The sequence below is a fragment of the Mustela nivalis genome (genome assembly GCF_964662115.1).
Source record: "Mustela nivalis genome assembly, chromosome: X".
Taxonomy (NCBI): Eukaryota; Metazoa; Chordata; class Mammalia; order Carnivora; family Mustelidae; genus Mustela; species Mustela nivalis.
This window is the reverse complement of record NC_139040.1, coordinates 55,333,771-55,351,879: the sequence shown is the minus strand read 5'-3', so window position 1 is coordinate 55,351,879 and position 18,109 is coordinate 55,333,771. Positions and strand designations below refer to the sequence as shown.

General features: G+C 38.0%; 1 protein-coding gene across 5 annotated transcripts in view; it reads right to left on the bottom strand.

The window, feature by feature from the left end:
• Positions 1–219: 219 nt before the first annotated feature.
• CHM (CHM Rab escort protein) overlaps positions 220–18,109 on the bottom strand; it is a 239,583-nt gene continuing 221,693 nt past the window's right edge. For all 5 annotated transcript variants that reach the window (XR_014306871.1, XM_082715969.1, XM_082715970.1 and 2 more), the window contains 2 exons: positions 17,825–17,985; positions 220–4,014 (listed from right to left, as the gene is read on the bottom strand). Coding sequence is in view for 4 of the 5 variants with exons in the window: in XM_082715969.1 (XP_082572095.1) it covers positions 3,823–4,014; positions 17,825–17,985 (353 nt within the window). In the remaining variant the exon portion in view is untranslated. The remainder of the gene's footprint in view (positions 4,015–17,824; positions 17,986–18,109) is intronic.

Genomic DNA, 18,109 nt, shown 5'->3' with positions numbered 1-18,109 from the left:
CTGGCATCTAGAACAATTTGCTAAGTAAATCAACCCAGGTATCATTTGATTGCCTTTCTCACAAACCTGACACAGTTGACAAATGCTTAGAAACAAAATCAAGTATACAGCTGGACAATTGTTTAAATAATAGTGATATCAACAAATCAGTTCCAAGACAATCTTCAATTTCTTGGCATATATGAAAAGTTTTAATATTAAAAAATAGGAAACCACACCTGAAAGGCATCAAAACACTTTTATTTCCTCTGAAAACTTACTGCTACAGTGTGAAAATTATGAGTCATATTTATGCCTTTGAAATGCATATAAGAAAGTTAACCTAAATTATCCAGTATCAATAGCAGTAAATAACTTATTTATAAAAAAACTGTTTAATTCCTGCCTTAAAGGATCAATACTACTCAGTGATCAAATTTCAACAAAATTTTTGAGGTTTTTAAGACTTTAGACAAAGGGCTGCTTTCTTGGGAACTATAGCTATGACAGAAGTTATAATCATTAGCATGGCCATTATTTTAGATAAAGGGCTGCTGATCTCAGAAACTATCATTCTAGAAGTTAACCATTAACATGGCCATTTTACTATGGGCAACTAAATATCATCAGGGATGGGGAAATTGTAACTCAGTTTTCCTATAGAAAAATACCTACATTTATAGTATCTACCTACCCACCTATTTGCTTTTCTGGGCAGGCATACCAACTAGATAAATAAAGACACAGCAGCAACATTGGGTAACTGGTTTTCATACAGATCACTAAATTGAATGGTTTTATCATTTTTGGCTAATAAGCACATATAACTAAACATTTTAAACACATGAATCAAAATTTGTTGATGACAATATTAAAAATTTTAAATCAGCTACTGAAATTTCTGTAACATATACAACATGTTAACTTTATTCATGTAACTTCAGGTTTATGGTTTTAAAACAAAACCAAAAGATTTCTCCTTTTTTGGCTTAAAACTATGAAAAAAAAAAAGATTTGCAGTAATTAAGATAGCTGAAAAGAAAGCTTTTAGAATAATTTCTGTTAATTCTGAGGCAATAGGATATATCTAAAGTTCTCTAACACAATGTTTTTAACAGTTGTATAATATTTTAATCACGACTAATCATATTCAGGAGCTTTTAAACACTTAAATAGTATTTAATAAATAATGTGGAAGAGAGATGATGATGCTGGCTAATGGATAAATTACAGTACAATATGGGTTGAGTCATGAGACCACAGAGCATTTCCTTCCTTGTCTATATATAGATAGCTGCAGTAAAGCTATCATAGTCTTTTCTAGTTACTAGTCTGGGCCTACACTGATTGGTTGCTTACAAATGTGTATGCTGCATTCAAGAGGCCTTAACTCTTATGACTATAACAAAGTACAATATTAGAATTGGTGCAACTTATTGCAATTGTATTTGGACTCAGTACTTTCAAATAGTGGCACCTTTTATATTGCTTGTATTGAGGGGCAGGGCCAATACCTGATGCTTCTAGGTATGTACTGTACATTTAGGACATGGCATAGTTGAATTTCAGGAAACATGATTTGATTTAGGAAAGATCTGAATCTATAGAACAAAGTTAATTATAATGTGATTCTACTATTCCTGATTTGTAGGACATTACAGAAGCGGGAAGGAGAGGAAGAGAGAGGGCCAAAGTGGTAGGAGATAGGGTATACAATGGGAAGAGAAGTTAGGAGCAGCCTGAGAGGCTGGGAAAGTTTTCCTTCCATCCAGATTCAGTTATATCCACAGGGGATTGGAAAGGTGAGGCAAGAGCTACCTGCCTTGGTTCTTTCCAATTTCTATGAATCTATGACCTGACAGAGCCAGCTTCCTTTAAGATTGTCTCTGAAATCTGGAGAAGTCATAGCCTCATTGCAACTATGTGCTTTCTACTGTAGCAGTGGCTCTCTCTGATTGGTAATGTAGGCCAGAATGCACAACAAACTTTTTACATATTTAATTATTGAAATAAATCCAAACTATTGCTCAAATAGAACAAACCATCAGAACTTGGCATCTGGAAAAATTTTAACAGTCACTGTCACTGTAACTAGATTTGCTGGCTATGTATAGCCCTAACATTTTTGTGTTAAGTGTATTAGGGTTTACCAACTGTCATATTGTATTCAGAGTCCTTAGTGGTTCAGGTTTACCTAGCAGAAAAGGAATATGAAGAATTTATAGCGTGCTTTCCTTTTTAAGATTCAAAACCACAATTCCATGTTACTATGTTTACTAGTCTATAAGACTACAAAATACTAATTTAGGAAACAGGTCTTTTTTTAAAAGCTTAGTTGCAATAAAAACATTGTGATCTTTTGTGTTGGGGGATTGACAGCAAGCAATTATTTGCTGCATGAGATTTTTGATATTGACCTCCAAATCAAGGGGAAAACAACTTTTTCCCCTTAGAAATACCATTCTAAGGATTTCACTGCTTTTACCTTCAAAATTATTCTCTTACAGTAGGCAACGTGTAACAATTTCTACCTTACATATGGAGAAAGTGAGGGATATAAGTTAAACAATTTGTCTAATATCATTAGGATAGTTAGGACTAAATTGGATCCATATACAATTAGGCTTTAGTTACCTAAGCAGAATTTCTGCATACTAATGAGCATATCCAAATTTTTCCTTCCATTTCTTCAGTCCTAAAAAGCTTTCCTAGTGTGTAAATGAGTCACATTAAAAATATCACTAACAAGGGCGCCTAGGTGGCTCAGTGGGTTAAAGCCTCTGCCTTTGGCTCAGGTCATGATCCCAGGGTCCTGGGATCGAGCCCCGCATTGGGCTCTCTGTTCAGCAGGGAGCCTGCTTCCTCCTCTCTCTGTCTGCCTCTCTGCCTTCTTGTGATCTCTGTCAAATAAATAAATAAAAAAATAAAAAAAAATATCACTAACATTAAAAAATGTTGAGTAATGGACTCATGATTTATAAAAATGTGTACTTTAATACTGGCATTTTCAATAATTCTCAAGATAGGAAAAAAAACAAACAAACCTTTTCCAAACACAGGCTCCTGCCTAGATCACGATACTTAAGCTTTCCTCCACTATTTACATGTGCTTTTATCATTGGTGTCATCATGCCCATACCCATAAAGAAAACAGAATCAAAATAATAAAAAAATATTTTTTTTCTTTTTCTACTATTATTTTTATTTTATAGATTTTTATAGATTTTATAGGTTTTTTTATTTTATTAATTTTTTATTATTAAATTAATTTAGCCAGCATATGGTGCATCATTAGTTTTTTTTTTAATTAATTTTTAATTTTTTATAAACATATATTTTTATCCCCAGGGGACTAGAGCGTATCATGCTTAGTGAAATAAGTCAAGCAGAGAAAGACAACTATCATATGATCTCCCTGATATGAGAAAAAAATATTTTTTATAGGGAATAGGTGACCCGATTTTGAAGATGTAGCTTTCAAACAAAGATCCAAAGCGGTAAGAAAAAGCTTTCTGAATATGACAGAATTATTAACAATGCATAGGTACACTTTCATATCCATAGCTACCATACCCCTGGGAGCCAATCCATTTATATCTATCTGCTAATTCTACAGGTTTGGTATCTTAAAGCTGGCAAGCCAATGTGCTTTTTAAGTGTTTTGTGTTCTTACAATGTCCTCTTTAAGGAAAATCCCCTTTTGGAATTCTATGACCTGCTTCTCTTGGTAATTATGTATGTCAACTGGCTGCTATTTTCTAACATTTTTCAGTTCTTCCATGAAGAAGACCCTGAGGCCAGGAGGAATTTCCAAAGTGGGGTATTCAATTTGTTGTATATCCATTATTGAGAGGCCTCCTCTGGATTTCCCAGGCTTGTGCTTTCCTTGGGAGTCTCTGAGTTAGCTTCTGGTATGACACTGAATTCAGAAGCCTCCGGTTGTAAACTGTCCCCATCAATGATAATGTCTTCAGGATTTGGTGGAGGTGGACAGAAGTCTTCGTTGGGGCAGATTAGCTGGAAAAGTGTTTCAGCCTGGCAAGGGAAGAAAGGACACAATAGTTTCTGGATATCAGCTTAAAATGTATATGCCTTTCTGAAATAATTTAAGAAAATGAAGTATCACCCTTGAAAATTTATTTTAAGTTATAGAACTTTATCAAGTATACATGACCTTCTAAAAATCTGCTTTCAGAATTCCATGACCTCTCCAATTCTATGCATGCATTCAGGCCCACCCCCAAATATATCAGTACTTGCTCATATTATCAAGTGTTAGATAGCTGAGAATTTAAGGACATTCATTCTACAATGTCTGCAGAAATGTAATTTCCCTTAATATTCTTTATGTAAATTCCCAATAGAGCCTATCTGTGATAGCTATACAATCAAACTTAGCATGTAATATTTTCAACAAGTCATTATTAAAAATCAAGAAAATTCTTCACTATTTGTTCAACTATTTGCTTTTCTGGTATAATTTAACTCCCTCCGGGCTTCATGGAGTATAACATGGTGTTCAAGATCATGTACTCTGAATAGGTGGCCATGTGCAAATTCTGGCTCTGCCACATAGTAGCAATACAGTTTGGGGGAATGCTTAATCAACTTCTGAGCCTTGCTTTCCTTGCCTATGAAATGACAGAGACCAAGCCTCTATATATGGTAGCTGTTATCACCATAATAATACTCTAAGTTAAAAGGTCAAGATTTTATCTTATTTTCAAAGATTTTATTTATTTGAGAGACAGAGAGCATACACATGTGAGTGTGAGCAGTGCGGGGGGTGGGGGAGGCAGGTGGGAGCTGGAAGAGAATCTCCAGCAGACTCTACCAACACTGGCTGATGTCGGCCTATGTAGGGGCTGGATCTCATGGACCTGAGTTGAAACCAAGAGTCAAAGGCTTAACCAACTGACCCATCCAGGAGCCCCCAAATGTCAAGATCTAAGATGAGTTTAGTATGGCAGGGTAAGAGAGTAAGAAACTGAATGTGATTTTAATGAACAACACACACGCGCGCGTGTGCATGAAAGCAAATGTGACAAGAAACATTGATATTCTATTCTAAACATATCCTTACTTTTATTTAGATGAATACAGTTCATTGTTAGATAACGGGTCCCTGCTACACTAGGGAGCTTGTACTCTCTCCTATGGTAAACAGAAGTCATTTAAAGAATTAAAGTATATGCTTATTTTAAAGGCAACAATGGTTTTCTGTACCACTTTAATCCTTCTTCCTAACGTGCACATGAAGTCATCCCTCAGGCCAGGATTTTACAACTATGGTCCACAGACCAAATCCAGCCTGCTATATATATAAAAAATGTTTTACTGGAACACAGCTACTCTTACTCATTTATCTATTTTCTGTGGGTACTTTGGCACTGTAATGGCAGGGTTGAGTAGCTGCAGAAGAGACAAAAGGGGCTGTAAAATCTAAACTACTTACCATCTGGCCATTTGCAGTTGGTAGACTCAGGTGGTTTGGTCCATCAGATGATTAAAAGTGACATTTCTTGGGAATGGGTGGAGGAATACTAAACAGAAACTTTTGACCTTTGATATGAAATTGAAAGGAGGGATAGAGAGAAAAATACTTTCTTTCTTTAGTATAATTCAAGGGTATATTTTTTGGACATGCCATTTTACTGTGACTATTTTTAAACTAAATACTTGAGATGCCTGCTTTACTCTCCACCCCAGGAACTCACTACAGGTCTTTGCTGGAGACACAGCTCCTAGAAGCAGGAGGAATGAGGTCAGAACCTTTATCTCATCCTTTAATTCCTCCTTTTGTCATTTACCTCAACCTTGTCTACCTATAGAAGTTCTCCCTCCCTCTTAATTCATTTCACTCTCTCCATGCAATCAACGGCCAAATCCTGACAATCTTATCTATTGGTTCTTGACTCCATTTTTTTTTCCATCCCTATAGATATAGCCCAGGCATACATCGTTCTTCCCTTAGACAACTGCAGCATCTCAGAACTGGTCACCCTGTATCTAGGGTTCCCCCATGCAATCCATTTCCATGATGCTTTCGGGAGGGGGCCTATGGAAATGAAATACTGGTTATGCCATTTTCTGGTTTAAAACTCTTCAGTGACTCATGGGGCGCCTGGGTGGCTCAGTGGATTGGGCCGCTGCCTTCGGCTCAGGTCATGATCTCAGTGTCCTAGGATCGAGCCCCGCATCGGGCTTTTTGCTCAGCGGGAGCCTGCTTCTCTCTCTCTCTCTCTGCCTGACTCTCCGCCGACTTGTGATCTCTCTCTCTGTCAAATAAATAAATAAAATCTTAAAAAAAAAAAAACTCTTCAGTGACTCCCCATTTCTTTCTTTTTTTCTTTTTAAAATTTTTATTTATTTATTTGACAGAGAGAGACCAAGCAGGCAGAGAGAGAGAGGAGGAAGCAGGCTCCCTGCTAAGCAGAGAGCTCGATGTGGGACTCCATCCCAGGACCCTGAGATCATGACCCGAGCCGAAGGCAGAGGCTTTAACCCACTGAGCCACCCAGGCGCCCCCCAACTTCCCATTTCTTAAAAGGCTAAAAATCCAAGATCTTTGCTATGGCATACAAAACCCTACAGGCCTTCCTTATTCCTCTGGCCTTATCATTTACCCCATCCCATGTTCACCTTTTCAGACTTTTGCTTCACTAATAATTACTTATGTACACTTTCTTAAACATACTAGGATGTTTCTATTATGGATTGGTGCAGATGCTGGAATGTTTCAATTATCTTCCATTTGTATGAGGAACTGCTGCTACTCATCTTTTATATCCCTCTCTGCAAAGTTCTTTGACTCCTAAAAAGAGCTCATGACTCCTCTGTATTATTTTTGAACTTTGGATATTATTCTATTATTGCATATACTGTACTGTACTGTACTGTTGTTTGTTTATATGTTCTTTTCCTTTACATTCCTCCAGGGATGACAAGAACTGGATTTTAATCAACTCTGGATCCTTAGTTCCTAGTGTGGAGTAGTATCCCAGTGTACATTTTTAAAAAAATGACCTTGGGGTGCCTGGGTGGCTTAGTGGGTTAAAGCCTCTGCCTTCAGCTCAGGTCCATGATCCCAGGGTCCTGGGATTGAGCCCTGCATCGCATTGGGGCTCTCTGCTCAGCAGGAGGCCTGCTTCCCTTCCTCTCTCTCTCTGCCTGCCTCTCTGCTTGCTTGTGATCTCTGTCAAATAAATTAATAAAATCTTAAAAAAAATAAAAATAAAAATTTAAAAATGAACTAAAGAACTTCTAAAACTGTATATTATAGAAATGTTGAATATAAATATAATAATTATTATTAATACTACTATTTTACTTTTATTCTAGTTTCTCTGTGTCTCACACCTTGTCTCCTTTTTGTTACCTACCTGTAGGATACATTTTCTCCTGTACCTCAGTCCCTGTGGCTGGATTCCACACTCTTGTTTCCATATATCCTTGTCACAATCTGCCTCTAAGGACTGCTAACCAATTGCAGGCTGCTGTACCACCCTTATATGTTTTCTACCTGCTTGTAGGTACTCTCATCATCAGCCTATCTGCAACTGGCCCTCACTGATGCCAATTTCCTAGAGTCAGTCTCCAGCCCTTCCCATCTCCTCTCCCTAACTGCTGGAACCTTTTAGGGTCAATGGCCATGCTCTGGAAGGTCTATCTAATACTTCTTGGTCTGCTGCATTTCATTTGTCAACGAAGCCTCAACTGCAAGAGTTGTTGCAAATACAGGTTAGTTTAGAGTGGTTGTTAACTATTAATCCTTTTTGTCCCCCACTTCTTTTTTTTTTTTTTTTAGAGAGAGAGAACATGAGCAAGAAGTGGTAGAGTGAGAGGTAGAAAATCTCAAGCAGGCTTCATGACCAGCATGGAGCATGACTGAGATCATGCCTGAGCTTAAATCAAGAGTCAGATGCACAACTGACTGAACCACCCAGACACCCCAATCCTTCTCACCTTTTTAAGCCATAAGGCAGCTTAAAGAGTAGAGAGTTTCAGGTGGTTAAAAAAATTAAAAAGGAATAATTTTACTGTGACTTGGTTTTTTTCATATTGGTAAGTATAGAGAGAACATACTGAGTTACTGAAGACATTCCTATGTTTATTTAACATACATCTAGACAAAACAAAACAATATTTTGTCAATCTAGAAGTTTGATATATTTAGGAAGTATTCACATTAACAAGATGAAAGTAGCACAGCACACTAGGTCAATATAAAAGCACTGGGGTCCAACAGACCCAAGTTTAAGTTCTGGCTCACAAATTTACCAGATCTGTGATCTTTGGACAAGTTATTTAGCCTTCTGGGGTCTTAGTTTCTGCATCTGTAAAATGGGCATGTCACGGATACTTACCTCATAGAGTTGTGAGGACCAAATGAAATAATATATATGTGATACTTATGATATTGTCTGGTACACAGAAAATGCTCAGTGAATGTTAGGGGTAGAAAATGTGATACCTAAAATTTCCCTCTCCCTCAATGGCATGGAGATGGAGAAAATGAATGATATTGCAATATGTGTGCAATGTGATGGGCCATATGATCTATAAAACTAGTCTTCAACTTATAAATTCTGTTATAAAGTTATAAACAAAAAGTTATAAACAAATTGCTAATATGCCATAAAGACAATATTCTAAATGGTGTTTAAGCTCCTCACATCAGCCAATTTAAACCATTTTAACCTGGAATATAATACAAAGGGTACATTACTGTATACTTATTGTTCTTATAGTAGTGGCACCTCCTAGGAGACACGGGCTCCTGAAGGAGGAGTGAGCTATCAATCATCTTGGGAGTGCAGAACTATAAACTGTCTGTTCATCAGTATGCGTGGGTAAATGAGACACTATCTGTATTAAGATGTATCATATGTCAGTTTCAGAAAGAAAAAAAAAATACCTGAAGTAACAAACTATAAAAACTAGCAAGACACAGAATCACAGTTATCACTTAGGTTACTTATGCTAGCACCATTGTGGTGATAATAGAGAATGTCTTGGTGTACTCCTCCTGCAAACAACTTTAACTTGTAGTAAACACAGAGAACTTTATATTTATAGTAAGTTTTCAAATCATACATAGTTCCATATGAACACAAGGGAGACAGGTCTATGTTATTCAACATCTATACATTAGGGAGCCTGGGTGTTTCAGTGGGTTAAGCCTCTGCCTTTGGCTCAGGTCATGATCTCAGGGTCCTGGAATCAAGCCCCGTGTGGGGCTCTCTGCTCAGTGGGGAGCCTGTTTCCCCCCACCCCATCTCTCTCTGCCTGCCTCTCTGCCTACTTGTGATCACTTTCTTTGTCAAATAAATAAATAAAATATATTTTCTTAAAATCTATACATTTACAATAGGAAAAGCAGATGCAAACTTGCTAACTGATAAAATAAAAGCATTTGTTTAAAAAAAAAGTCTCCAGGTGCTTATGTTTGCTATACAAAGCCTATGTGATGTTCTAAGAGCTTTTGTAGACAATTTGGAAAATAGAAGTTATCAATTAGGCTGAACATAGGATGGACTATTGGAATTAGAAAAAAGCTTATTTAAATACACTGGTTATTTGTAAATATTATTACTGATGCCCTTTACAGTAGGTATTATTTCTCCCCAAAATGATGTGAGGTTTAAAACTATATAATGATTTAAAACTACTCATATTTAATAGTATATAATTAGTACCAAAAGTAGCATTATTATTGTTTTATACTATGATAACACAAGCTTATCTTCTTGGGAAGCAAATTACCTCATAACAAGATTATCCTTTAATTATAATCTTCTAGCTGGTAGTTAAGATCACATTAGCACTTGTATAATAAGCCCTTATATAAAAAGTCTTCCCATTTTGGTCAAAAACATTAGTCTACTCAGGAACAAAAATGAACTAAGCTAGGGGTGCCTGGGTAGCCCAGTCAATTAAGCATCCTACTCTTGATTTCAGTTCAGGTCATGATCTCAGAGTCAGGAGATGGAGCTCCGCATCAGGCTCTATGCTCAGTAGGGAGTCTGCTTCTCTTCCTCTCCCCCAGCCCCTCTGCGCACACATTCTCTCTCTAAGATTAATAAATAAATCTTTTTTTAAAAATGACCTAAGCTATCTGGCTGAAAACATGTTGGCAATTCTGCTTGGAGAAAAAATGGAACAGTAAAGCAAAAATGCCTTGGTCATTTTAAGTCACAAATGTAGAACTTGAGAGGGTGCCTGGGTGGCTCAGTGGGTTAACTCTGCCTTCGGCTCAGGTCATGATCTCAAGGTCCTGGGATGGAGCCTCACATCAGGCTCTCTGCTCAGAAGGGAGCCTGCTTTCTCCTCTCTCTGCCTGCTTCTCTGCCTACTTGTGATCTCTGTCAAATTAATAAATAAAATATTTTAAAAAAATGTAGAACTTGAACAATCTTGGGTTCCTATTCAACTGATTGAATGATGGATGACTTCCCCTTTTGATATAACTGGTTGAATAGGACTATCAAGGATCACCATTAGGCTATGAAGATGAGAAACAAAGAATGAAGCAAGAAACTATAGATACATGGGGTCATGGCCTTGCTACTATGATTAAAATTAAAGGGTCAATGAAGCCATTTGTTCCTATGAGATCCCTGCCACTAGTTGGATTGAATCTTCCATCTGTGGTTTAAACATTAAATTATCCACTCACTGATTCAATAGACAGATATGCCAACTGTATCTGTAAAAAGTTTAGACTTGTGCGCCTCTCTCTCTCTCTCTCTCTCTCTCTCTCTCTCTCTCTATATATATATATATATATATATATATATATAAATTCTGTTCTTTTCTTCCTGTCAGGTCAGGTACAGGTCCTGTCAGCTTACGCTGTACCATTTTTTAGCCCTGCCCAGAAGAGCTGTCACAAAATTCCACCTTGATTTAACATACTCCTCAGCATGTATGACACTTTTGGGACACCAACTTGTGTCAAAACATTAAAGGAATCATGTTAACTCTGAAAAACTTTGTTACATGTTCTTTTCCAAAATAAGAAAATGCTTTAAGACCATTTAAAAATTATATCTTGTATGTGATTACTTACTTAGACTCCTTTTGAAATGACTCAGAGGTTAACAAATAAATGCGGTTAGTATATTTCAAATTAATAAAACAATAGGCCAACAGTTTAAATTAAAAGCAATATTTCTCGAGGGGAGGAGTCAAGATGGCAGAGAAGTAGCAGGCTGAGACTAATTCAGCTAGCCGGAGATCAGCTAGATTAGCTTATATAAAGATTGCAAACACCTGAAAATCCATCGGCAGATCGAAGAGAAGAAGAACAGCAATTCTGGAAACAGAAAAACAACCACTTTCTGAAAGGTAGGACCGGCGGAGAAGTGAATCCAAAGCCACGGGAAGATAGACCCCGGGGGGAGGGGCCGGCTCCCGGCAAGCCTCGGAGCAACGGAGCACAAAATCAGGACTTTTAAAAGTCTGTTCCGCTGAGGGACATCGCTCTAGAGGCTAAACCGGGGCGAAGCCCACGCGGGGTCAGCGTGGCCTCAGGTCCCGCAGGGTCACAGAAGGATAGGGGGTGTCTGAGTGTCGCAGAGCTTGCGGGTATTGGAACGGGAAAGCAGGCTACAGAGACAGAGCCGACAGTAAGATCACAGCTCGGTGTTACCTTGAACCGGTCGCAGGCTCGGTGAGCTCGGAGCGCGGCCGGAGGTCAGGCAGATGGGAGTAACTGGGTGCTGTTCTCTGAGGGTGCACTGAGGAGTGGGGCCCTGGGCTATCGGTCCTCCAGGCCGGAGACCAGGAGGCTGCCATTTGCATTGCCATCCTCCGGAACTCTACGGAAAGCGCTCAGGGAACAAAAGCTCAAGAAAGCAAACCCAATCGGATTACTCACCCCGGCCCCTGGTAAGGACGGTGCAATTCCGCCTGGGGCAAAGACACTTGAGAATCACTACAACAGGCCCCTCCCCCAGAAGATCAACAAGAAATGCAGCCAAGACCAAGTTCACCTACCAAGGAGTGCGGTTTCAATAACAAGGAGAGCAGCAGAATTCCAGAGGAGGAGAAAGCAAAGCACGGAACTCATGGCTTTTTCCCCGTGATTTTTTTTAGTCTTGCAGTTAATTTAATTTTTTTCTTTCTCATTTTTTGTTTTTTTTTTCTCGCCTTCTGGTAAATTTTTTTTTTAACTTTTACCTTTTTCTTTTTTAACGTTTTTTAACTAGTTTATCTAATATATATATTTTTTCTTTTTTATATTTTTCTTATGTGTTTTCTTTTTTTTAATTCTTTTCTTTTCTTTTTTTTCTCCTTTCTTCCTTTTTGAACCTCTTTTTATCCCCTTTCTCCCCTCTCACGATTTGGGATCTCTTCTAATTTGGTTAAAGCATATTTTCCTGGGGTTGTTGCCACCCTTTTAGTATTTTACTTGCTCCTTCATATACTCTTATCTGGACAAAATGACAAGACGGAAAAATTCAACACAAAAAAAAGAACAAGAGGCAGTACCGAAGGCTAGGGACCTAATCAATACAGACATTGATAATATGTCAGATCTAGAGTTCAGAATGACAATTCTCAAGGTTCTAGCCGGGCTCGAAAAAGGCATGGAAGATATTAGAGAAAACCTCGAGAGATATAAAAGCCCTTTCTGGAGAAATAAAAGAACTAAAATCTAACCAAGTTGAAATCAAAAAAGCTATTAATGAGGTACAATAAAAAATGGAGGCTCTCACTGCTAGGATAAATGAGGCAGAAGAAAGAATTAGTGATATAGAAGACCAAATGACAGAGAATAAAGAAGCTGAGCAAAAGAGGGACAAACAGCTAGTGGACCACGAGGGGAGAATTCGAGAGATAAGTGACACCATAAGACGAAACAACATTAGAATAATTGGGATTCCAGAAGAAGAAGAAAGAAAGAGGGGAGCAGAAGGTATACTGGAGAGAATTATTGGAGAGAATTTCCCCAATATGGCAAAGGGAACGAGCATCAAAATTCAGGATGTTCAGAGACATCAATAAGAATAGGCCCACTCCCCGTTACCTAATAGTAAAACTTACAAGTCTCAGTGACAAAGAGAAAATCCTGAAAGCAGCCCGGGAAAAGAAGTCTGTAACATACAATGGTAAAAATATTAGATTGGCAGCTGACTTATCTGCAGAGACCTGGCAGGCCAGAAAGAGCTGGCATGATATTTTCAGAGCACTAAACGAGAAAAACATGCAGCCAAGAATACTATATGCAGCTAGGCTATCATTGAAAATAGAAGGAGAGATTAAAAGCTTCCAGGACAAACAAAAACTGAACGAATTTGCAAACACCAAACCAGCTCTACAGGAAATCTTGAAAGGGGTCCTCTAAGCAAAGAGAGAGCCTACAAGTGGTAGATCAGAAAGGAACAGAGACCATATACAGTAACAGTCACCTTACAGGCAATACAATGGCACTAAATTCATATCTCTCAATAGTTACCCTGAATGTGAATGGGCTAAATGCCCCTGTCAAAAGACACAGGGTATCAGAATAGATAAAAAAACAAAACCAATCTATATGTTGCCTCCAAGAAACTCATTTTAAGCCCGAAGACACATCCAGATTTAAAGTGAGGGGGTGGAAAAGAATTTACCATGCTAATGGACATCAGAAGAAAGCAGGAGTGGCAATCCTTATATCAGATCAATTAGATTTTAAGCTAAAGACTATAATAAGAGATGAGGAAGGACACTATATCATACTCAAAGGGTCTGTCCAACAAGAAGATTTAACAATTTTAAATATCTATGCCCCCAACGTGGGAGCAGCCAACTATATAAACCAATTAATAACAAAATCAAAGAAACACATCAACAATTATACAATAATAGTAGGGGACTTTAACACTCCCCTCACTGAAATGGACAGATCATCCAAGCAAAAGATCAGCAAGGAAATAAAGGCCTTAAAACGACACACTGGACCTGATGGACATCACAGATATATTCAGAACATTTCATCCCAAAGCAACAGAATACACATTCTTCTCTAGTGCACATGAAACATTCTCCAGAATAGATCACATCCTCGGTCCTAAATCAGGACTGAACCGGTATCAAAAGATTGGGATCATTCCCTGCATATTTTCAGAACAGAATGCTCTAAAGCTAGAACTCAACCACAAAAGGAAGTTTGAAAACAACCCAAATACATGGAGACTAAACAGCATCCTTCTAAAGAATAATGGGTCATCCGGGACATTAAAGAAGAATTGAAAAAAATCATGGAAACAAATGATAATGAAAATACAACGGTTCAAAATCTGTGGGACACAACAAAGGCAGTCCTGAGAGGAAAATATATAGCGGTACAAGCCTTTCTCAAGAAAGAAGAAAGGTCTCAGGTACACAACCTAACCCTACACCTAAAGGAGTTGGAGAAAGAACAAGAAAGAAACCCTAAGCCCAGCAGGAGAAGAGAAATCATACAGATCAGAGCAGAAATCAATGAAATAAAAACCAGAAAAACAATAGAACAAATCAACGAAACTAGGAGCTGGCTCTTTGAAAGAATTAATAAAATTGATATACCCCTAGACAGACTTATCAAAAAGAAAAGAGAAAGGACCCAAATAAATAAAATCATTAATGAAAGAGGAGAGATCACAACTAACACCAAAGAAATACAAACTATTATAAGAACATACTATGAGCAACTCTACGCCAATAAATTTGACAATCTGGAAGAAATGGATGCATTCCTAGAAACATATAAACTACCACAACTGAACCAGGAAGAAATAGAAAGCCTGAACAGACCCATAACCAGTAAGGAGATTGAAACAGTCATTAAAAATCTCTAAACAAACAAAAGCCCAGGGCCAGACGGCTTCCCGGGGAAATTCTACCAAACATTTAAAGAAGAACTAATTCCTATTTTCTGAAACTGTTCCAAAAAATAGAAATGGAAGGAAAACTTCCAAACTCATTTTATGAGGCCAGCATCACCTTGATTCCAAAACCAGACAAGGATCCCATCAAAAAAGAGAGCTATAGACCAATATCCTTGATGAACACAGATGCGAAAATACTCAACAAAATACTAGCCCATAGGATTCAACAGTACATTAAAAGGATTAATCACCAAGACCAAGTGGGATTTATTCCAGGGCTGCAAGGTTGGTTCAACATCCGCAAATCAGTCAATGTGATACAACACATCAATAAAAGAAAGAACAAGAACCATATGATACTCTCAATAGATGCTGAAAAAGCATTTGACAAAGTACAGCATCCCTTCCTGATCAAAACTCTTCAAAGTGTAGGGATAGAGGGCACATACCTCAATATCATCAAAGCCATCTATGAAAAACCCACCGCAAATATCATTCTCAATGGAGAAAAACTGAAAGCTTTTCCGCTAAGGTCAGGAACACGGCAAGGATGTCCATTATTACCACTGCTATTCAACATAGTACTAGAGGTCCTAGCCTCAGCAATCAGACAATAAAAGGACATTAAAGGCATCCAAATCGGCAAAGAAGAAGTCAAATTATCACTCTTCGCAGATGATATGATACTATATGTGGAAAGCCCAAAAGACTCCACTCCAAAACTGCTAGAACTTATACAGGAATTCAGTAAAGTGTCAGGATATAAAATCAATGCACAGAAATCAGTTGCATTTCTCTACACCGACAGCAAGACAGAAGAAAGAGAAATTAAGGAGTCCATCCCATTTACAATTGCACCCAAAACCATAAGATACCTAGGAGTAAACGTAACCAAAGAGGCACAGAATCTATACTCAGAAAACTATAAAGTACTCATGAAAGAAATTGAGGAAGACACAAAGAAATGGAAAAATGTTCCATGCTCCTGGATTGGAAGAATAAATATTGTGAAAATGTCTATGCTACCTAAAGCTATCTACACATTTAATGCAATTCCTATCAAAGTACCATCCATCTTTTTCTTAGAAATGGAACAAATAATTCTAAAATTTATATGGAACCAGAAAAGACCTCGAATAGCCAAAGGGTTATTGAAAAAGAAAGCCAAAGTTGGTGGCATCACAATTCCGGACTTCAAGCTCTATTACAAAGCTGTCATCATCAAGACAGCATGGTACTGGCACAAAAACAGACACATAGATCAATGGAACAGAATAGAGAGCCCAGAAATAGACCCTCAACTCTACGGTCAACTAATCTTCGACAAAGCAGGAAAGAATGTCCAATGGAAAAAAGACAGCTTCTTCAATAAATGGTGCTGGGAAAATTGGATAGCCACATGCAGAAAAATGTAATTGGACCATTTCCTTACACCACACACAAAAATAGACTCAAAATGGATCAAGGACCTCAATGTGCGAAAGGAATCCATCAAAATCCTTGAGGAGAACACAGGCAGCAACCTCTTCGACCTCAGCCGCAGCAACATCTTCCTAGGAACAACGCCAAAGGCAAGGGAAGCAAGGGCAAAAATGAACTATTAGGATTTCATCAAGATCAAAAGCTTTTGCACAGCAAAGGAAACAGTTAACAAAATCAAAAGACAACTGACAGAATGGGAGAAGATATTTGCAAACGACATATCAGATAAAGGACTAGTGTCCACAATCTATAAAGAACTTAGCAAACTCAACACCCAAAGAACAAATAATCCAATCAAGAAATGGGCAGAGGACATGAACAGACATTTCTGCAAAGAAGACTTCCAGATGGCCAACAGACACATGAAAATGTGCTCCATATCACTCGGCATCAGGGAAATACAAATCAAAACCACAATGAGAGATCACCTCACACCAGTCAGAATGGCTAAAATCAACAAGTCAGGAATGACAGATGCTGGCGAGGATGCAGAGAAAGGGGAACCCTCCTACACTGTTGGTGGGAATGCAAGCTGGTGCAGCCACTCTGGAAAACAGCATGGAGGTTCCTCAAAATGTTGGAAATAGAACTGCCCTATGACCCAGCAATTGCACTACTGTGTATTTACCCTAAAGATACAAACGTAGTGATCCAAAGAGGCACATGCACCCGAATGTTTATAGCAGCAATGTCCACAATAGCCAAACTATGGAAAGAACCTAGATGTCCATCAACAGATGAATGGATCAAGAAGATGCGGTATATATACACAATGGAATACTATGCAGCCATCAAAAGAAATGAAATCTTGCCATTTGCGACAACATGGATCAAACTAGAGCATATCATGATTACTGAAATAAGTCAAGCAGAGAAAGAAAACTATCATATGATCTCCCTGATATGAGGAAGTGGTGATGCAACATGGGGGCTTAAGTGGGTAGGAGAAGAATCAATGAAACATGATGGGATTGGGAGGGAGACAAACCATAAGTGACTCTTAATCTCGCAAAACAAACTGAGCGTTGCTGGGGGTAGGGGGTTTGTGAGAAGGGGGTGGGATTATGGACATTGGGGAGGGTATGTGCTTTGGTGAGTGCTGTGAAGTGTGTAAACCTGGTGATTCACAGACCTGTACCCCTGGGGATAAAAATATATGTTTATAAAAAATAAAAAATTAAAAAAAAAGCAATATTTCTCTAGACAACTGGCATAACTTTCATTTTTCAGAATATGTATTTCTAACATCTTCCATCCCTATTCCCATAATGGAACTCATAAACGCTCAGTTGCAAATTCATCCTTATAGTCAAGAATGTGAAAATATTGGATACTGTATTTAAAGTACATTTAAAGAAGCTTTGTCATTCATAGGAAAAAATCTGGGGGTATTAAATGACAAAGATGCTTTTCTAGTCTTTTTTCCCACATCCCAGAGGGAAAAAACAATTTACTTTTCCTATCACACCAACTTTTTAACACAAAACTGAGAAACAGCAAAAGCTTACCTGTTTGACTGCATTATCATTTCCTAGACCACAGTCTGGGCCAGAGCAGACATAAACATTGGATGGCAAATCATTATAAGAGTTCCTGCTGACATCTGAAGAATCTCTCATATTGAAGTAAAGAGCCCACAGAAGTCTTGGTTTTTCAACTTCTTCATTTTCTAAATGTAGACATAGATTTTACTCACATCTACAGCACAATAACCTGTCAATTAATACAATATGTAGCCAACTACAAAGCCATGATTATATAGTGTAGTAAATCAGAGCTTTGTATGTAAAAAA